The sequence below is a fragment of the Capra hircus genome, chromosome 15, assembly GCF_001704415.2.
Source record: "Capra hircus breed San Clemente chromosome 15, ASM170441v1, whole genome shotgun sequence".
NCBI lineage: Eukaryota > Metazoa > Chordata > Mammalia > Artiodactyla > Bovidae > Capra > Capra hircus.
The window spans coordinates 28,518,712-28,540,526 of record NC_030822.1 but is presented as its reverse complement, the minus strand read 5'-3'; the positions used below and the strand labels follow the sequence as shown (position 1 = coordinate 28,540,526).

Sequence of the window (21,815 nt, the reverse complement as noted above, 5' to 3'; positions counted from 1 at the left end):
TTGTTTCACATATATGACCAATTTCCTAGAATTATCATCTTGTAATCCAGCAGCACCTTCCTTTCATATGAATACACTATCCTGTCATTTAGGACTCTGAATCTTCCTCACCTGTACCACCACTCCTCCAGGAGTTCTTTTGAAACAGGCAGTGGGGAAGTCATACAAAATCCAAGTGACTTTGGGAAGATCCAACAGAGCAGGAGAAGAGACCTCAACGAGAACCAGGCTGGGACTGGGGCAGGACTCCAGCTGAAGAGGCCAGAAATGCCGAAGAGAAGACAGGATGGCTTTATCCTAGGAGCAAAGCAGGAGTCACGGGATCCAGTGGTGTCTGAGACGGGTCAGCTCACCAGGCCCTAAGGCTGCTACGTGGCAGTGAGGGGAGGAGAAGCCGTGAGGAGCCCAGTTCGAGTAGGAGCTAACACCAGACCCAGCCAGTCCAGGGCGGCCGAACAGCATTTTCTGGCCTATGTCCTGCCGTGGGCTTATGAGACAGAAATAAAAGCACAGTCGGCATCTGTCACAAAAGACCTTTAATGGTCTCCTACTTATGGTTCTTTTGTTCGTTTGTCCTGTTAAGAGTCCATAAACTGTAATAACTTATCTGACATAATAAGGAATGCCACAGGTACAACAGATGAACCTGGAAGATGGCCCAGAAATAAGGGTATCATGAAAGAATCACTTAACAGAAGGACCACAGACCTGGAGACCAGTCTCAGTCAGTTGTCACTCCCCACGCCCCAGCTGAGCACCGGTTCCCACTGGGAAGGAAGAGGCAGCCCCCTCCCCCAGTAACTGTGGCTGGACCCCAACACTGAGCAGAAATGCTCCAGGAAGATGTCATCCTACACGGATCCCAAGTGCTCTTCGATCTGCAGAGCAGGCCATGATGCATCCTGAGTTTGTGAGTCCCCCTCCGTACCCACCTCTCCCATGACCCTTGCAGGAATCCCTCTGAGGCGGGCAAAGCCTGACACTATCTCCACCTTACACAAGCGGGAACTGACGTCAGGACCTCAAGGGCACACTTGGACTGAACACAGAATAGCACTTGGCACTTTTCCTCCCATGCCACGTGGCTTGCTGTGTCCTAAGTCTCACATTTTCACCTGGGATTCCCTGGGGGGGGGGGGGCCAGGCAGGATTCTGTGTCAAGGGCTGGTCCAGGTCTCCCTAAAGTGCCCCCCTCTCAGTCAGCCCTGGTGAGGGACCTGGGCAGAGGGGCAGGCCAGCAAGAAGAGAATTCAGGGGATGGCAGGTGGGGGGACCAGCCTCTCTTCAGGGACCCGCCTGTAGCCCACACACTCAGTTGATTGCAAATGTGGGAACAAATCCTATTAGAATTGCTTCAGGGAGATTTGCTGCTTAAAGGGCATCTGGAGGAATCCTGCCTTCATAGGAGGGACTTTGGTCATAAAGTCATCCCTCAGCATTTCTTTTTTGAAATCTGGACTTTCCTCCATCTGGCTGTGTATCAAAGAGGAACCCAACTCTATTTTCTCTTCCTATCACACTGCTCCTCTCTCATCTCATGGGCCCAGGTCAGGAAAGTCAGGTGTCACACTGGGGCACAGACACAAGTCCTGGGGTGGGACTGGGCCTCTTTGCTTCATTCACGGTCCCCCACACTGCCTGGGAAAATATCAGGGACAAGACCCATCCTCACAGCACCAGGCCCCCGCCCAAGTCAAACCCAGGCCAGAGCTTCAGTGGGGGTGAGCTACAAAACCATCAAATGTTTGCATGTTTTTTACATGTGTGTACGTGTATGTCTGTGTGTGTGAATAAGCAAATGCTTGGGCCTGGGTCTGTGATGCAAGTTCCAATACGAAGATACTTTGAAAAGCAAGAATAGAACCTGTGCTTGCTGGTCTAGGATCAAACCTCAGAATGGTGGTTTGAAGTTTTTTTTTCAAGAGAAGTTTGAAGGTGAAACCTTGATAGGCAAGACAGATGAAAGAAGAGTTGTTCTGGTGGAAGTAGGAATGAGGGGGTGGGGAGGGCTGGAGACATAGCCTTTGCCTCCACCCCATCTTCCCACCTTAGCAGCCCCTGACAGAGCTCTGTGGAATACAGGGGTTCCACAGCACTTGGTTAGAAAACAAGTGCTTCAGAGTCTATGGATCATGGGTCCCGGGGACCTGTGCTTTGACTTCCCTTTTGGGGTGAAGAGTTGGAAGAGAGTGATGGGTGGTGGAGGGAGAGGATGCTCCCCCTTCAATGGGCCTCTCCCTGGAGCCACTGTGCAGTGGGCCTGCAGGGGAGTGGTAGAGGTGGGGATCCTGCTCCACAGTTAGGCCCCTTCAGTCCTGGAAGGAGGACAAGTGGTGGAGCTGCCTGGGCCAGGATAACAAACTGCCAGGCCCAAGGCAGGCTTCCGCGTGAGGGTGGGGAGAGTCTGTTTTGGTCCATGTTGACTTTAAAAACATCAGAACGATTATAGGCCTATGTCCAAAGGACCCTAGGAGAGTTCAAGACTGGGGCCTAATGCCTTCCTCCAGGATGGGTGGAGGATGCTCAGTCCCCAGTCGCTGGCAGGAGGGAAGCTGCCTCTGTGGGCTGCTGAAACCACCAGGGATGAGTCAGCTGGGACTCAGATCTCAGAGTTAAGAGGCCTGGGCTTTCCTTGAGCCCAAATCCCTCCCATGTGTCACCAAGAAGTGACAATTGGCAGCTCTGGTTGATCCTGGAGGGAGCCTGACACTTTGAAGGGGCAGGCAATTTCTATTCCACCTCACCCTTGGGGTTCTTCAGCAGGGTAGTGGGGGGTTCAGCCCCGCTAGGTCTGGGGGCCGGAGGCTCTTCCTAACCTGGGATCTGATCCAAGCCTTCCTGGCCTCTGAAACCAAGATGTACCCAGCTCCCCAATCACTGACACTACCCATGTCTCTCTGTTTTGGTTGCTGGGATCACAGCCTGGGGGGCAGGCATTCCTGAACAGTGTCTGAATTTCTTTCTCAGCTGGGTCATCAAAGCCAAACTGGCCTCCTCTCATTCTGGTTGACCTCTGCCTAAGTGAGACGGGAGCAAGAGATGGAGGGGGTAGGTGGGAGGGCTCAACTGGCACCACACTTCTTGTGTGACCCACGGCCTGAGCAGCCATTTGCAGATTACAGAGCTGATTTTCATCTCCTTTGGGCCTCACAAGTCCCTTGAGTTGGGTGGGAAAGAAATGACAGTCCCATTTTACAGTTACAGAAACCAAGCCGAGGGGGTTGAATGAGACATTCAAGGCTCCTCGGCTGCGTAGCGACAGCCAGTGGGAAGAGGCATCGTGGACTTCTGGGCCAGGGTACTCTTCACTGCACCATATGGTACCAGCTTGTCAGTAATCCCCCAGCGAACCAAGACCCAAGTGAGCTCACCTTGCTGGTCTGGGCTCTGAGACTGAGGAGGCCGGTGTAGTCCAGCCAAAGAACTCAGTCCTTATCTTCACAAGGACTGCACTCCTCTCTTGGTTGGGAAGGTGAGGAAGTCCAGCTGACTCTCTGCCTGTAGACTTTCACTCAGGTCATGCTCTTTCTTCCTGCCCAGACTGCTATCTACATGCCACCCACTGCAAAATCTCAGTGTGGAGAGATGTGGTCAGCACAGGTCACAAATGTGTGGACAGAGCGCGCCAGGACTGTGGGCTGGTGCCTGGAGCTGAGTGGGGCTCCCCACCCCGTTTCACTCCAGGGGTTCACCGGGACAGGCTGACTCCAGATGGAGAGGGGCCCTGCAGAGAAGGGGCTGCAGCATTGGGTGGGGTATGGAGCCAACCAGAGGCTTGGAAAGATAATCTGGGCCTTTCTCAGGAAGAAGCCTGAGTGTTCACTGTGCTATGCATGGGTATGCAGGTGGGCACTCAGCTCAGGGACGTGTGGGGCTGAACTCCAGCCTGCGACCACTTGGGAAGCTGCGCATTCCTAAGGGGGTTGAATCCACCTGGAAGAGGCACTGTTTCTAACTCACATCAAGGCACCGTACGGGCTAGCAGCAACCATGGAGCCCTGAAGGCAATGGCCCCTCATTACTTCCCCTGTAACTTCCCCTTGACCACTTTCTGAGGACAGGGGCTGGGACTGACCCAACTGCGTCTCCAGTGCTTAGCACCAAGTGGAGAAGTTGTCAACCAAGCATGGTTAAGCCAAGTGAACTTGACCACTGCTCTTCTGTAGTCCTGGGCCCAAAGAGGAAATAAAAGGTTAAGTAGGCCCATGATGCTTTTTGCAGCTGGAAAATTTCAGTTCAGCACTGTGATAAACCCAAAATGGTCAGTGTGATTTTGAGGTGGAAGGAGATTAAGAAACCAGCCTGACAAAGCTTTTGTGTGACTGCGTTAGGGACATGGAGAAAGGTCTATTTGTAGGTAAGTGATCACCACACATCCTAAAGGGTCTTGTACCAGCCCCAAAGGTTCCAGAAGGCAACCCTGAAGAGCGTATGCTTGCCACACCTTGTTCCAACAGTTCATGAACTCTCCAGCTGCCCAATGAGGTACAAACTGTCCAGCAAGCTCTGGGAGGGACTGGATGCAGCTGGGACCCTAGGATTGACTGGGGGAGTGCGACTGTCCCAAGCTGGCTTGTTTCTGACCTGGAGTGGGGGTCCCTGGAGTGAGATTCAGCAGGGAAGGGCGGGGGTGCAGTGCCAGGCATATGAACTGGGTAATTTCACCACGGAAAAGGGTTGCAAAGTCCATCCCAGGAGGGGCTGAACTGAAGAGCTGAGATCCAGCTTATATAATAAAACTTGGCCATCTCCCTTTTCACAAGTATGGGACACAGACAGAAAGGAGGAAGAGATCCCCTTGCCCTGCTAATCAATACATCTGCTTGGGTATGAGGCAAACTTCAGGACATCCAAAGAGGGTGTGAAGTAGTACCGTGTCTATCGCAAGTTCTCCTCCCCTCCCCCTGCCACGCCTCAGCAAATACAATACCTTCTGTAATACTTGGTCCCTAGGGCCAAGCGGCTCATGCTAACTACAGCCACAGCTTGACATCAGGCAACCCCTCACCCTGGCCCGGTCTAGGGACCTTAGAAGGGCCCTTCTTCAGCCTGGAGTGGGTGTAGGGTGGTGGTGCTAGGTGCCCTCTATTGCCCCGCCACCCCTCGGGTTCAGTGAATCCTCACTGGTGGCAGACAGACCAGAATCAGTGGTTCTGGCTCCACCCACCAGACCAGAAACTCTAATGTTCACAAATTCTTGGCGGCAGAGCTGGGAGGGCCCCTTGTGATCATCTGCTCGAACCCCTTGGTTTTCTAGGTGAAGTACTGGGGCCCAGAGATGGAAGGGAATTTGCCCAAAGTCACACAGCAGTGAGCATCAAAGGTCTGAGAAAAACAACTTTTAACACTTTCTGCCTCATCGTCTGCCTGCCCCGTTGCCCTGGAAGTATGCCCCATGTCCTAATCACACCAACATCAGCCCGTGGGTACTGCACACCCATGACAGTGGGAACCACTGTGTGTGTGTGTGAGTGTGTGTGTATTGGCGGGGGGTGGTCATCAGCTCCCCAAGGAAACAAAAGAGTCCCCCTTCCTTTTAGGTAAGGACAACTCAGTGGACCTTGCTTCCTTCTATGGAGGGACCCCCTTTGACTGTGGGCACGGTGGTCTCAGGGGCTCTCTTCCAGTCCAGCCCTGGAGACCTGCAAGGGCAGGAAGACATTGGTGGCCTCAATCGTTCTGGCCCTTCAGCCTTGCTTCCCACCAGATCGCTGATGCCTCTTAAGGAAGGGAGCTGGGCAGACTCTCATCTTCTCACCCCACCCCCATCTCAGAGTCACCCTTCAGGACACCTCCTCAAGACCTTGGTGCTTTCCGAAGGCCCCTCCCTTCTCTCTGTCGCACTCTGTGCATATCTGCGGATGACACACAGGCAAGATACAGGCAGCTAGGATATTACATCCTGATGATACTGACATAGACTTGGGCTACTTCACACGACTTGCCTTAGACTAGGTAACTGCTGGTAAGAAAGTCAGCCCAACTGCTTTGCTCCATTCCTGGGGTCTACAAACCTTCACCAAGGTCACTGTCAGTCACAGAGGGACGGGAGCAGGGACGAGGGAGGAAGAAGACAGGTGTTTGGTGGGTCCGAACTTTGAGCAAAACTGTGTGGAAAATCTATCCATGGGCCTGTCCCCTCCCAGCCAGAGGAGGGTGGCCTTCAAAGCGGTCACGTTTTAGCTGCCAGAACTGTATTCATCACCCGGGACAGTGGCCACATCCTCTCACGTGTCTTGAGCCTCCATCCCCACCCCGCCAAGCCCTTGTGCCCCATCTTCCCCTTTCTGCTCCCCATCCCAAGTCAAATTCTAAGGCCAGAGCCGTGCTGGCCTGTCTGGGGGTCAACAGGAAAAGAGGAGGGATGGAGAAGTGATGCAGTGAGAGGGTGAGGGTGTTGCCTGTGGCCCAGTTGGCATGGTGATGGGGGCCAGTCCTGAGGCCAGGGGTTCCCATCGTGACCTGGAAGACCGCTGGGCCCCCTGGTAGAAACTGGAAGAACAAAGGGTGGGGGGGGCCAGGACAGGAAGAAGACGAACAAGCATCCTAGCGCATGAGAGTGGACCTGGAGCTGCCCGGAGGGAGGGCGGCCCCAGTCTATCTGTCGTTGAGCCGCGGAGAGTCGGTACCATCCTCCTCTTCCTCCTTGTCATCCTTCATGCCTTTTAGTCTCTGGCGGGCAAAGTCCTCAAACACAATGTCGTCATCGCTGGTGGGAAAGACAAGGAAAGCAGGCATGTTTGCAGGGCAGGGAGAGGGGGCTGACTCAGAGGGGCCCGAGGGCCCGCACAGCCCAGCAGGACCCAGAGGCCGGCCTCTGCGACTGGTCTTGGATAGAAAGGCCTGCCAGGCCAGCACATCTGGATGCCCAGCAATGACAGTGGGACCAGCCAGTTGCAGAAATACCAGAGGGAGGCCTGAGTTTGCTAAGGGCTGGAAATCGACCCAGCTCTTGAGAAGCTGGGGTTCAGGCACACATCAAATTGTGGGTGGGGGCGGGGAGTGAGGCAGGGTTAGGGCCAGAGGAGGAACTTATTTCCACAAAGAGGCCAGGCCGACAGCAGTTTCACAGCATATTCTGAGTCCCCCAAGAACACGCCCCCACCCAAAGAACTACCCTCAGGAAGCATTCCTGTTTTCTGAGAAAACCCCAAAGGCCCTTTCTCCAAGGAAATGTCAGCTCACATTCTGCCCTGAGGGATCTTGGATACACAGGGTCTGTCGGGACTGGGGTGGGGGCTAAGCAAAGCCCAATAAGGGTGGGGAGCAGAAAAAATATGAGTGGAGAAAGAGGGTGCCTGAGAGGGGTTCCAGGGCAAGGGCTGCCTCTAAGAACAGTGAGCTCCCTTCTACCAATAAAACATGTCCACATGGGCCCACTCTCCAGGCCCCAGCCCCACAGAATTTAGCCAACTGCACGGGGTATCCTCCATGGGCTGACTTAAGACCCGACACATCTCCTGGAGGACAAAGGAAGCATAGATTTGGAGCTGGAGCGAGAAGCTGCTTGGACCTGGAGGTGGTTCATGTTTGCCCAGGTCCTCCCCTCTGGCCACTGTCCTGTGAGGTGACAGCCTTTGACCACAGGGCCATCCATACAGGTCCTCACGAGTCAGAAACAAGAAGATTCCGAGAACCTTCCCCACCCTACAGCCTGATTCCACTGGCTGGACACCAGCCAAGTAGGAGGGTCCCAGCCCAGGGCCACAAACCAGCCCTGTGACAGCCGAGCAGGTGCTGTGGATGGACGAACGGACTGACGGACTGACGGACGTGCAAGGACGAGGGAGGAAGACAGACCCCACCAAGGCAGGAGGAAGAGGAACAGGCACCGAGGGTCCTTCAAGTCACATGCAGGCAAGCGGGTTGCTGAAGAGGCGAGCAGAGGCAGCTCTCAGCAGACGGGTTAGACCGCTGCTCCTTGAGGGTTAATTAGCATAAATGCATATAACCAGGCAGCCCCGCCCACCTCCCAAGGCCCACCCCGCCCACGTCTGCAGGCAGGGTTCTGCTTACTTGGTGTCAAGTTCTATGAGATTGGTATCTACTGGCGTCTCGTGCTCTGGAACTAAACACAGGGCAGATGACCGCCCACGGGTTACTGGCAAGTGAGTGAGGGGGCAGGTGGGCACAGGTCCTCACCCCGGGACAACTAAGCTAAGGTAGGGAAGGGAAAGTAAAAAGCGGGAGTCAGGAAGCCAGGGCTGGTCCCTGGTCTCAGAAACACCTCAAATCAGCTTAAATGCAGGGAGGAGGGTCCAGGGAGAGCCAAGGAGGGCCAGGGAGCAGTGCCAGGGGAACGGAAAATCTCTGGACCCTGCTCTTTTTCGCATGTCTCCAACACAACTTAGATTCATTTGCTGCATGCCTGACTCACTAACTCTAATATAACTATTTACTCACATTTTCACATCTCTGAACTTGCGGTTTGTTTTACAGTCATTGGCATGTCATAGTTTAATTATGAGGACATTTTTCTTTCTTTGTAGTACGTGCTACAATGTCTCTTTTGACTGAAACAGTCTTAGGTTTAATGAAATATGACCAGTCTGGTATCACTTGGAAATATCACCGGGATGGTGTGCCCAGATATCATCCTATCCATGCAGGCCCTTCAACTGTCCCTGGATGCGAGACAAGGGCTCCTGACATGGCCCTTCCCACCACCCTCACCACCCCCAGCCCACAGAGAACAGAGCCAGACCTTTCTGTCTACTGGGGAGTGAGATACAAATAGGAGTGTGGGCCTCACAAAAGATCCTGTGAACTGGGGAAGAGGGGTGACCCTGGGCTGAAGGCTGACTCAGTGAGAGGCGGGATGACAGGGAAACCCTATCCCAAGAACCCACAGATTCTGCTTACCTTCCCGATGTGGGGGTTCCTCTTTGGGCTTGGGGTGCATTAGGGTGAAAGGCAGTTCCACGGCCACATCGCTGAAAGAGACCCAGACAGGTTAAGCCTTGAGTCCAATCCCAGACTCAATGCTCCATCAGTCTGAGGACTGGGAAAGGTTTTGTGATCAGAGGATGTAGCTCTGGACCAAGTGGCAGGAAATCTGGCCCCAAGCCCCAGTCCCACCACTCTCTGAGCATCAGCCTATCTGGGATACCTCTTCTGGCTCCTGAAAGAAGTGGAAATTTCCCCTTCCCCGAGAAGGCTCCTTGAATTCCCATGAGCTGGGAGGTGGCACGGGGCAGTGAGCATGCTTACCGGGTGGCTCCAGAGGGGCCCCAAGATCCTGCGGACCTCCAATGGTCACAGCCCAGCCTCCCCTGCCACTGCCCTTCCCAACTTCCTGATTGAAACTCCTCCCACCTTCACTCTCCTATTTCTCAACATCTCCAGGGGGGCCTATGACAGTGCCCCCTGCAACCTAGATGATGCACTGCTGAGGGCAGTTTAATCAGATTCAAGCTGGATGGGACCCAGGTCTCAGTTGTCTACACAGAGTTGTCTACACTGTGCTCAGAGCCTTGAAGCCCTATGGGGGTTTAAGGGTGGAAGAAGTGGTGCTACTGGCTAGTGCTTCTGACCAGGCTTCTCTGCCCTTGGCCCTGATTGACAGAATAATAACAAGAACAGATACTGACAGGGTGCTGACTTTACACCAAGCAGTACTATAGAGTCACTCTTTTTAATCTTCACAACAACCCTACTATTATACCCAATGTACAGATTGGGAAACAGAGACCAAGGAGAAAACATATCTTGTCCAAGGCTCTACAGCTATTAAAAGAAAGTGACAGGCTGAGGATTCTGACTCCCTAATTCACACCCTTAACCCTGTGTGATAACAACTCAGAACTGAGAAGGTGATTCCACCCACCCTCTCTCTCCACTCTGGACAAAAGCAGCCTGGAAAGCTCCTCTACTCTGCAGGGAAGTGTCACCCTACGAGGCCCTGTCAACCTTGAGCACCTCCAGGCACATCACCTTACTGACTTTGCTGCCAGGGCCGGGTTGAGGGGAAGATGGGGCAAGGGAACCAACTATACAACCAGGAAGGGATGTTTCCCTAGCCCCTCTATTCACTAAGGAGCAGTTTACATCTTTAAGTCTCACTGAGCTCACCTAGAAAACAGTGCTAACTCTACTCACCTTCTAGAACCACTTCCAGGAGGTAATGTAGGTAAAAGGCTTGGTTAAACTGTGAGGCTTGTGCCTGCCAGAGTCATGACTTCCCCTCAACAGGGACATGGAGGTTTCATAAAGCTATTGAAACAATGTGGCTTTTTTGTTTGACTTTGGTTTTGTTTTTTGCTTCCATAGAGGACAGCTTCTTCAGTTCACTTGGAAAAGTGAGCTATCAGAATGGAAGCTGGTGGAAGATTGAGACTGCCATTCGGAATATGGATGGAAGAATGTGGACCTTAACCTTCCTTCCACCAGGTGACAAGCAATCATGGGCAGGGAGTGTGTCTGATTCCTCTCTGGGACCTCAGTCTCCCTCATAAGGCTGGGCTCAAGTCTGGGTTCAAGAACTCCTTACTGAATTAAATTGAATCAAGTTGAACTGAATTAATTTCACTTCTCCTAACGGACTAAGGTTTCTTGGGATGAGCAATATTAGCTTCCTGGGACAGGAGGAAGCAAAGCCACTGGGTTTGGGGCACATGAATTTGTGGAAAATGCATGTGGATCCAGCTGGTTCCAAGGAGTCTTGTCTACAGAAGCAGAGCTCCTCAGGACTTCTTAGCAACACTCAGCCAGCAGTTAGTTCTCATTCATGTAGAAGGGTTTGAAAGCCACGAAGCCTGAGTTTATCCAAAACATCCTGTAAAACAGACTGACTGGGGGCCACTCCCAGATCACCGAAGCCCACTTTGCTGTCTGCAAAGGTCCTTGTCACTTGGATGGGATGGAAGAGCAGGGCAAGGTTTGAAAGGAGAAACTGCAACCCCCAGCCCCTCCGGAGAGAGTCCTAGTCCCCACACGTGCCTGAGCCTGGCAATCAAAAAACTGAGTGCCAAGAGTCCTTCCTACCCAGGGCCCATGGCTCTGGACAGTCAGGACAATGCTCTCTGGGCCCTTCAGGAAGGTGGGTTGATCAGGTTGAAGGGAGGGGCTTTACCTGGATGCAAGATCTCCCAACAGGCTGGGTGGGTCAGAGGAGGCGAAGAAGTGGTCAGGAGAGAGTTCAGAGAGGAGGAAAACAGAAAGCAAGTTCATTCACCACACTTTGGGGTAGATTAGACCCAGGGACACACTGCACCCACCCCAGGTATAACCGCTCATCAGGGATATACAGAAGTGGTGTGAGCCCTGCCAGGGGGACTGAACAGGCCCAGTTCAGCCAAACTCCCTGCGAGGGCAGCCCCACGGTCCTCATCTGTAAAGGAGACACACAAGTTCAGCCCTGTGCTGCCGGCTCTGGGGAAAGCTGGGGCTACCCAATGCCAGAAGGAAGTACTTTAGGATGTCCTGAGGATGCCTCAAGAAGGAGCCTGAGGCACAAGACCCCAGGGTCTTGCAAGAGTCAGAGGACACAGGATTTGAGATCTGCAATTCTGAGATGCCCTGTAATACATGGCCAGTATTATACACCACCACCACAGGAGGCATTATTCTAAAAATAAAGGAGACTTGATGTCTAATGCTACTAGCTTTCCAATCTTTTCAAAGAAATTTATGAATTAAAAAAAAAATTCCTCTGACAAATTAGAAATCCTAATTCTAGGTTGACAACAACCTATTGGCTCAGTATATGGGGAAAAGCGCGAGTTCTTTCTGGGCTTCCACCCGACTCTGCTCTGATCAGGGAATATGTTTGGTTTACTGTCGTTACCCCAGCACCCAGCCTGTGACCTGAGGTTAGAGAAGGAGATTTCGGGAAATGTGTGGGGAACTGTTTTGGCCTCTGTTTCCCTGTCTGTGAAATGGGACAGTCAGAGCACCCTCAACCCAGCTCTGGGATTCTGAGCTCCTTGAGCCGCTTCCCCAGCAGATCAGCCTGGGCATAAGTGGGGGTATGGTGGGTGCTGTGCCCTGAGATGTGATGAGGGGCACAGCACCCCTTGGAAACCCCACGGCACAGACTCTTAGGAAGTTCCCGCCACCTCCCATGTGCCCAGACCAGGGACAGGGAAGAGGAGGAGGAGGAGGTAAAAGAGGAGGAAGAAGAAAAGGGGGAGGGGAGAAAGAGGGGAGGAAAAGAGAGGGGCTGAAAGCCTCTGAAGCAGGAAGGGAAAAGGGTGCAGGAGAAGGAAGAGGAACAAGGCAAGATCCAGCAAGTAGGCAGAATGGGGCACTGGGTGTGGCCGTCAGGGACCTTCCCGCCCGCCGTTTGGGGTCTGGGCTGGGCTGGGCTGGGCTGGAGCACTCACCCACCACGAGACACCACCAGCTTCACCTTCACTTTGTAGGAAACAATGATGCCCAGGATCTCCCGGTTGGCTCCTTCCCTCAACCTGCAAGGCGACGTAGGGAAGCCGGTTCATGGGTCTTGTGAGACACGGCAGGATGGGGTGCGCCAGGGTCTTGTGAGACACGGCAGGATGGGGTGTGCCAGGGCAGCGCCGAAGGTCCCTCTCCTGACCACTCAGCCACCAGGTGCAGGCGGAGCCCAGTGTGTGAGAAAGGCGAGGCCTGCCCTTGGGGAGCAAGAACTCAGAGCACTGGGCCCCAAGTCTGGCTGTGCTGCGCTGGGAACCAGCTCCTTCCCTCCCAGAGCCGAGTCCCAGCAAGGAGGTGAGGGGTGGGCTCTTCCTGCAGGGTGGCTTCCCTTTCTCTTGCTGATGGCAGAGACCAGAGGGCAGTGGGCAGACGAAGGGAGGGGAGCCTGCACAGGGAAAGACCCTGCAGGAGGTGGTGCGCTCACTAGGTGTTGAAGGCAAGTAGGATTTGAGTCAGGGAAGAAAAGGGAAGTGGGTAGCACATGCAAGGGCAGGTGAGACAGCGGTATGGGCTAGAATCGCGAGCAGAGGCGCTGCAGAGGTGGGTCAGGCCCCAGGAAGGGCCAGGCCTCAGCAGACAGGGCAAGAGGGGTCCTCATAACCCCCGGTGTCCATTAGAGCAGGGTGGCCTCAGAGAGGCAGTGGTGACCTTGGGGTAAGATCCCTGGGATCCCTTCCTTCCAAGACACCTCCATATGTGGTTGAGCCCAGCTCACCACCCTCATCTCTCTGGACTCCCAGACCCTGTCCTCATTCATCCTCTCCTCCCAGGACCCTTCCAGAAGCCCCTCCTGCCCTTCCTTCCTTCTTTCCATCCTTCCTTCCAGCCTTGCTCTGCCTCAGGGACACACTCTATCCAGCTGAAGACACGACCAGGTCAGGAGCAGCTGCCTCCTGCACAAAGCCTCTCCATGTCACCCTCCCCAAGGCAAGGCACTGACTAAGGGTGCCAGGTGGAGTGGTCCATTGTGTTCTCTGGGCACCCCTGGAAAGGGGGGAATTGGGCGACAGCTTCCCTGGCAGTTCAAGCTCATGAGGACAGGCCCTGGCAATGGTCAGCGAGTGGGTAGCCTGAGCCTGTGCTGGCCCTGCTGGGACCAAGGTGGGTGTGGATCCATTTGGGGGAGGATGGTAAAGAATCTGCCTCCAATGCAGAAGACCCAGCTTTGATCCCTGGGTGGGGAAGATCCCCTGGAGGAGGGCACGACAACCCACTCCAGCGTTCTTGCCTGGAAAATCCCACAGACAGAGGAGCCTGGCAGGGTGCAGTCCATGGGGTCACAAAGAGTCAGACACGACTGAGCGACTAACACACAGTCGGGAGCCTGGGACTAGGGAGGGTGGGTCCTCACAGGGTGCTGGAGGCCAGGTTTGTGTCCTCGTGTTTGAGCTTCCCGTCCAGGGCGAGGCCCCGCTTCTCTCGATTGTTGGCCAGGAAGGGGGTCAGCGTGTAGACTTTGCAGAACGTAGAGCTGGGCGCCACTGTGTCACTGGAAAGAAGGGGACTAGTGTGGAGATGCCCCCAGAGCCACCCCCAGCCTCACCCCCGGCCCACCCAGGACACAGAGCCCAGCCCTGCTCTAAGCCTCCCTCCCCTGTGAAGGGCCCACCCTTAGGCCCAGCTCTGGCAGGGAGACCACTGCCAACCCAAAGGGGACATCTCTGCTCCACAGGCAAACAACAGGGACTCTGGGGTGATCCATCAACTTCATTCGTGGTTTCTAAGCAGCTGCAAGTTTTTAAAAATTCATTGTACTGTTTGGCCCTGCGCTGTATGACTAGGATAATTTTTTTTAGTGGAGAGAGGGTGGCCTGTTTTTCCCCTAACGTATTACTATGAAAAAATTTCAAACATATAGGAAAACTGAAAGAATTGTGCAGTGATCACTCACCTCCTAAGTTCTACAATGAAGACCTTACTTGCTGTATCTCATCTCTGTCCATCGTGTGTAAGGTGTTTGGGTTGTTCAGTTTTTACCTACTTTTGCTCCACCCCCTAGCCCCTTTACAACAATAAGAGAGCTGGGGTGCAGCAAGCCTTGGAGCCCCAGCTCTGCCACTGGCCAGCCCTGTGAGGTTGAGCAAGTCACATCTCTCTGCCCCCACTTCCTTCTCTGCACACTGGGGGCAGCGGCAACCCCAATTCAGAAGGCTCCAGGCAATCTAGGTTTCCACAGCCCCACTCCTCGCAGATTCACTAGCTCTTATTTTGCATTCTAGTTTTAGTGGGTCTTTACCCTGACTGAAGCATGTATTTCCTTGTAGCTAAACCAAGTGGCTGGGTGGTTTTTAAAAAAGCTATTCAGGGCCAACTACTCTGAGCAGCAAGTCTAAGGCCAGACCCTCTGCCAGGTGGAGAAGAGCTACTGGACCTGTAACTGGACCCAGGGCTTCTCTTTTCCCCAGCTGTTTCCACCCGTCCAAGGCTGGGCTTGTGCTCACTTACTCAGCCTCTTCCATGGCCACAGGGCACTTGTACTGGGCTGTGTTGAACAGACAGATGTCTGCATACTGGCGCACTGCAGAGAAAGAGGGAAACAAGGTGGGTGAGTCCAGGGGTCCCAGGCTCTCTGAGTTGGGATGTTCAGCCCCAGCTAACAGCCAGAGGCCACCACGAGTTTCTGCAGGAGATGGACCCCATCCTCCACCCAAAGGGCAGCCTGAACAGGCCCACTTCCTTCCATAACCAAAAATCTCCCCCTCAAGGACAGCTCTGTCGAGGGAACTTAGAAGAAGGGCTTCAACAGTAAACTCATTACCTGGCCAGTAAGCAGCCTGAGTTACCAGCCTCAAAAGCCTTACCCTTCAGCGTAGAGCAGGCCTTAGTCTTCCCTTCAGGCTAGTGGTTATTTACAGGGCTGTTAGCAAAGAGAGAGCCTTCGGCTGCCCCCAACCTCTGGAAGGAGTCCCCTTGCCCGTCCCCTGGACTGGCCCTCTGCCTGGGTACCCGAGATCTTGATCTTCTTCACTGTCTTGTTGGTGTTGTTGGTGACATGGACGTTGACGCTGATGGGTTCTCCGTGGTAGTAGATCTGGGAGGTGGAAGAAGTAGCCGGGGAGAGGGGAAAGATTCCAAAGCTTTAGTTGAAGGGGAGGGAGATGAGGCCCCACACACATTTCCTGGGGTTCCCCAGGCCTTGGCCACTCTGACATTGGCCCCAAGCTCATCAGTCACTTCCCACTGATGCTAAGCCACCAGGCATGTTAGACTTAAGTTCCTCTGTGGACCTTGAAAGATAATTGAATTAGAAGGTAATAATTCTAGGCTCTGGGCTTCCCTGGTGGCTCAGATGGTAAAGAATCCATCTGCAATGCGGGAGACCTGGGTTAGGAAGATCCCCTGGAGGAGGGCATGGAAACCCACTCCAGTATTCTTGCCTGGAGAATCCCCATGGACAGAGGAGCCTGGTGGGCTACAGTCCACGGGGTCGCAAAGAGTTGGACATGACTGAGTGACTAAGCACACTACAATCCTGGGTTGGTCACCAAAAGTAATGATAACAGTAATACTAACAATAATAAAGATGAGAGTGATAAGGCCTTGGACAGGCTATCTAAGCCTCGGTTTCCCCCGCTGTCCATTGGAGGGGCTGGAGTAAGTGATACATCAAGCCCCTGGCCCTGAAACCTCACTGAAGCCTCGATTTGTATCTTGGCCCAAGCACTTGCCTTCACTGTGCCCCCAAGAGGGAGAGGGGGTGCTCACACTTCAAAGGGGGATGGGGATGCAGGGAGACGGCCAGGACCCAGGACTCTTCAGAAGGCACACTGACTTCTGAAGTCAACCGCATCCTTCAGGCTCATGCCCCTCCTCTGTCACCCCTTCAGTCCCCAGAGGCTTCCCCAAATCTCCCAAGAGGTCTCAGCTTCCCTGAGTGCTGTGGTCCTCGGGCTAGAGCCAGAAGCTCCCACCTGGGGAATCCTAGAGGGTGTGAGAGAGCTGGGATCTAAGGCTCCAGTCCTGGGAGGGCAGCCCCACCCATGCCAAGCCCCAACCTCCTACCTCCTTGTCCAGGGAGGCCTCCAGATGCAAGGGCTTGTCCGACATGAGGAACTGCCTGGTGGTCTCCGCCGTGGGCTGGGGGCCAGGCCTCTCTGGGGCATACTGAACCTTCCGGATGACCAGGCGCACAGAATTCCTAGTGGACGTGGGCAGAGCAAACGATGACCAGAGTCCCCCACCTCCATCCCCTTCCCTTGTGACCCTCACATCTTTCTCTTGCTCAGGAGATCGCCATGGTTCTCATCTCCTTGGACTCCAGTCCAAACTGCAGACATTGGCATAGCGCCCTGTTACCAGCTGGTCCCACTCCAACCTCCTCCATCCTGGGAGTCCCTAGCATCCTCTAGATCCTCACTCTCATGCTTGATGGTCCCTCTAGCACTATTTCTGAAGCTTTGCATACCTTGGGTCACAACCTATAACACTCTCTTCCGGCTTCTCCCCTCATTGGCTTCCTTCTGCAAGGCTCAGCCAAACACCTGTTCTTCCAGGAAACTTCCTGGATCCATCCACTCTGATCTTTTCCTGGTCTGAACTCCCACCACATCAGAGGCCAAGCCATCCCATGGCAGTACTGTGTGTGGATCTGTGTTTTGGTAGCCAGCAGGATGCTTCCCGGGTGGCTAGTTGGTAAAGAATCCACCTGCAATGCAGGAGACCTGGGTTTGACTCCTGGGTCAGGAAGATCCCCTGCAGAAGGATCTTGCCTGGAAGATTCCATGTATTCTTGCCTGGAAGATTCCAGTACTCTTGCCTGGAAAATTCCATGGACAGAGGAGCCTGGCGGGCTATAGTCTATGGCGTCACAAAGAATCGGACATGACTTAGCAACTAAACCACCACCAGCAGGATGCTAAGAAAGAGCACTTTCTGCATCCCTTATGTCGCTAATGGTATGAGCCCTTTAAGGGAGGGGTTCCCAACCTCTGGTATCTAATGCCTGATGATCAAAGGAGGAGCTTATGTAATAGTAATGGGAAAATAGTGCACAATAAATGCAATGTACTTGAATCATCCCCAAACCATCCCCCACCCACCCACCCACCAACCTTGGTCCATGGAAAAATTGTCTTCCTGTTCAGAAACCTGTTCAGCCAGAAACCAGTTCCTGGCTCCACAAAGGTTGGGGACTCCTGCTTTAAGGACAGAAGTTTTTGTCTAAATTGTTCATTGCTGTATTCTCAGTATCTAAGACAGTGCTGGCTACCATATAATAAATACTTACCAAATAGCTATTAAGTAAAAATATACACAGGGGACAAGGGCCCCAGGAAGATACAAGGGCATGGAGAGGTGATGGAACTCAGTGACGGGCGTGTGGATTCCATCAGGGGGAGGGAGGCCAGTACAGAGAAAAAAGACTCAGTGAGAGGAGGGACACTCAGAGACGAGGTGGGGCTCAATGAACATGATGGGCTCAGGGAGGAAACGGGGCCAGGAAGATTTGGTGAGGGGATGGGGACTCAGTCAGGTGGTGTCCCAGCATTCCCATTTCTCAAATAAGCCACCTCCATTTCCTACAGCTGGATAACCAAGGTTGAAGTCCTTGCTCTTGGACTTCCCTGGCAGTGCAGTGGTTAAGACTTTGCCTTCCAACGCAGGAGGTGTAGGTTTGATGCCTAGTTGGGGAGCTAAGATCCTACATGTTTCACGGCCAAAAAACCAAAACATAAAACACAGGCAATATTGTAACAAATTCAATAAAGTCTTTAGAGATGATCTACATAAAAAAGAAATCATTTTTTTTTAAAGCCCTAATTCTCCCCATACTAATTATATGACCTTAAGTAAATGAACCTCCGTGCCTCAGTCTCCTCATCTGTAAAATGGTGACGATAGCAGGACTGACTTCTTAGGGTTGCTGTGAGGATTAAATTAGTTTGTACATGTCCATCACATTGAACTGTGTCTGATGCCTAATAAACTGGTAAGTGTGAGTTGCTCTATCATTATTAGTAAATTCTGGTGTGGACTTAAAATGTCAAATTGGCAATAGGTTGAGAGTGCTGGCTCTCAATGTTGCCTCCCCTTCCTTGCTCTAGGTAGGCTACTTAGCACAACCTACACCCCTCTTCCTTTCTCTTGGTCGCAAGTCTTAAGAAGAAACGGGGAACAGAGAAGCAAGGGACAAAGGTCCCATCTTCCTACACGCTGTAAGTTGTCCAACTGGAGTTGGAGAGGTGCAATGCATCATATGACCACCAGGCGGCAAACTCAGCCCACTCCCTAAGAGGATGCTGCGTCCTCTGGAAGCCTGCAGCAGGACGCAGAGTTGGGGACCCTGGCCAGCCTTGCCAGGAGGCAAAGCAAAACCCGACCCCGAGAGGGACAGGTATGAGAGCAGGGTTGGGCAGCTCACCCTATAAATCAGGGCCAGCTATTTCTGGCTGCTAGCCTGGTCTGTCTGTCTGCCCAGGGCTGTGTCTCTCCAGGAAAATGCTTCCCTCTTTGAGACATGGCAGACCTCCTCTGTCTGCCCTGGGTGGGTTCACTTTCTCCACTTCCCTTCCCTGTTCAGAAGCCTCCATTGACACCCCTTACCCCACCCCCACAACCTCCTGCTGATGACCTCCCAGGAGAACTGGGAAAAGGGGGTCCAAGCTGGCCGGGAAACATCTTGCTCACTGTTTAAAACAATCTGAATTTCAGATTTTTTTCCAAAACAAAATTAAAGGACATGCAGTCTGGAGAGGAAGAGATTAGAAGCAGGGCGATAAGGGAAGTGGGTACAGTGATGCAAAGGAAAAAGTGCTGAGGCCTGAGTCAGGGTAATGGAGCCACCTCCCCCAGGAAGCCCTCCCCACCTGCCAGCCTTCCCCAGTGCCCTTGGAGTTTCCAAGGCTGGAATGCAAGGCCCCTCCTCTCCCACTTCCAGGCATTGTTACTTCTGTCTTCCTCCAACTGAACCGTGCCTGTCCTGTCTCCCTCCCTCTGCCAGCAGGCAGCCCACACCCACACGGATAGAAGCTGCACCCTCCTCACCGCTTGTGGATCTTCTCCTCCAGGTTCTCCGCACAGAAGGCTTTCACTTCGTAGTCCACACCGCAGGCCTGCAGGGGAGGGTCGCTGACCTCAGTGGAGAGGGCCGGCTCCGCTGAGCACGGCCTACCCACCCTCTCATTTAACAAGGCCGCTGGATGCGAATATCAGGTTCCCAGGCCTGATGCCCTCGTCTGAGTAGGAGCCCTGCACTCAGCCTGTGCGGAGCTGCCTCCCTCATCTGACCCTCCCACAGAGCAGCTCCCTGACCAGCTGGGCTCCAGAGTCCTGGCTGTCTGTCCTCAATAAGGCAGTTGCCCAGAAATAACAACAAGCCTTTCAACAGCCCTATATAGGACCACCCCCACCCCCAACCATATAGACCCTGCCCTGGGCACCCCTTCAGCATCTTGCCCTACCCTTTGGACCAGATGATGAGGTACATCCCACCACATCCATTTCACAGATGAGGAAACAGGCTCCGAGCTCCGAGGCCTGGAACACTCGTGGGGTCACCTATGTCCGAGCCTCTGTTTCCCCACCTGTGAGACAGTGATGACTGCACCTCCACACAGGGTTTGTGAGGCCGGACGATTTGCCAGAGAACATTTTGCAGCCAACACCGAGGCCAGCGTGAGTGACTTGGGAGAGGCCCTGGGCACATAACTGAGTGTAGGGGATGAGGGTGATGCCATATGCGCCGCCCTGTCTGAAAAGACTGCTTATCTGAGGTGGGATCAGCCTAGCTTACACACAAGGAGGCTTCTACAGGGAGAATTCCAGCACCCTCCAGACAGAGAGAGAGCTGGGGACCTGGGGACACAGTGTCCTGAACCCAGAGAGATGCTCCCTCGGGGGTGACCCACCTTCCCTGTATCTTCAGGTCCCGGCTGCAACGTCACAGAGCATGGGAGGTTCGGAGGGATCTGTTAAGAGGACAGAGACACCTGTCACGTTCACCGCCGACCTCTCCATGCCTCCCACCCCCACACACGTTCATCAGGCCTGGGCCCCTAAGGACTGACCACGTCCCTTCCATCAGACTAGGCAATTCACAGGACAGACCATGTTTACCCCACCAGAACATGCTAAGCCATGCCTCATGTTACACTAGAGGCCCCTGCAATAAGGCCAAGGATTTCAGTGCATCGCAGCCCGCCCAGAACAAGAGCTGAAAAGGTCTTTCTATGATGTGCACTGTTGTAGGTAGAATAATGGCCCCCTGAAGATGTTCACATTCTAATCTCCAAAACCTGTGATAATGTTACCTAAAAGGGCAAAAGGGTCTTACAGTGTAATTTGGTGAAGCATCCTGAGATGGGGAGATTACCCTGGATTAGCCAGGTGGGCCCACCATAATCACAGTGTTTTAGCAGCGAAAGCAGCATCACAGTGATGGGATTCGAGAAAGACTGGACCGGCCATTGCTGGCTTTGAAGATGGAAAAGGGCTGGGCCAGGGGCCAAAGAATGTGAGCAGTTTCTAGCAGCAGGAAAAGGCAAGGAAGCAGTTTCTATCCCAGAGCTCCAGAGAGAATGCAGCCCTGCTGACACTTGATTTTAGCCCATGAAAGCTGTTTTTGACTTCCGACCTTCAGAACTGTAAAATAACACATTTGTATTCTAATTGGCAGGTTTAATTACTGCTAGGTTTGCAAGGGTTCATTACAGCAGTCATCATATGTCTATAACAGAGAGGATGGCTCCTTATACTGTCTCCTTCTCTGACTTGCACAGTCAGGGGATTTCACTGAATCACAGAATCAGAGTCTGAGAAACAGGAGGTCTGAAAATCCAGAATCCTGGAGTGGAAAGGCGGCTGCACAGGGAAATCCAGTACTTGCGTTCTTGTTTGGGAGTTGGGTTGAAGCAGGGTTAGTGGGCAGCCAGTATGAAGGAGGAGACAGCCTTGCAGTGACCCGGGGGCCAGAAAGGACTCCTTCTTTCTCTGCAGCATCCCCCTCGACCCCTCCTTCTCCCACTGATGACCTGGACTTGGGAGGGTCTGGGTAGCAGTGCAGAGGTAAGGGTGACACCTCTGGCAGTGGCCAGAGAAGAGACACTTACCAGGCAGCATAAGTGCCAGTGCCCTGGCCCCAGGGTACACTGGGGAAACTGCATGGCCTGGAGCTGCTGCCCCAGCTGCCCCCGTGTGCCTGCCCAGAGGGCTTGCTAGAGGTGATGCTTCTGGAATGGGGCCCCGGGGGCTGGCAGTCCCTGACCTCAAAGGTGAAAGGGTAGGCATGCTCGCCCAGCTTCTTGATGAGGCGCTCCTGCAGCCGGGTCAGGGGCTTCTTGTCCTCGGGGGCCGGCGGGAAAGACTGCACGTTGGCCACAAACAGGTCCTTGCGAAAGGTCAGGCCCAGGACATCCAGGTCCTCCCGGCCATAGCGGAAGGCGCAGGTCAGCGTCACATAGACTGTGGGAGCAAGGCGGTGCTGA

At 53.6% G+C, this 21,815-nt stretch overlaps 1 protein-coding gene across 5 annotated transcripts in view; it reads right to left on the bottom strand.

Annotated features, from left to right (window-relative positions):
• Window positions 519-21,815, bottom strand: part of ARRB1 (arrestin beta 1) — a 78,196-nt gene continuing 56,899 nt past the window's right edge. For 3 of the 5 annotated variants that reach the window (XM_018059339.1, XM_013969748.2, XM_005689984.3), the window contains exons 5-16: window positions 21,596-21,792; window positions 20,241-20,300; window positions 19,378-19,445; window positions 16,396-16,531; window positions 15,340-15,424; window positions 14,839-14,911; window positions 13,745-13,882; window positions 12,324-12,407; window positions 11,072-11,095; window positions 8,863-8,933; window positions 8,017-8,068; window positions 519-6,709 (exon numbers count right to left, since the gene is read on the bottom strand). In XM_018059339.1, the coding sequence (XP_017914828.1) occupies window positions 6,598-6,709; window positions 8,017-8,068; window positions 8,863-8,933; window positions 11,072-11,095; window positions 12,324-12,407; window positions 13,745-13,882; window positions 14,839-14,911; window positions 15,340-15,424; window positions 16,396-16,531; window positions 19,378-19,445; window positions 20,241-20,300; window positions 21,596-21,792 (1,100 nt within the window). In that variant the 3' untranslated portion in view covers window positions 519-6,597. Of the gene's footprint in view, window positions 6,710-7,135; window positions 7,870-8,016; window positions 8,069-8,862; window positions 8,934-11,071; window positions 11,096-12,323; window positions 12,408-13,744; window positions 13,883-14,838; window positions 14,912-15,339; window positions 15,425-16,395; window positions 16,532-19,377; window positions 19,446-20,240; window positions 20,301-21,595; window positions 21,793-21,815 lie in introns of those variants that run through there. The other 2 variants (XM_018059341.1, XM_018059340.1) reach the window with 2 other exon arrangements.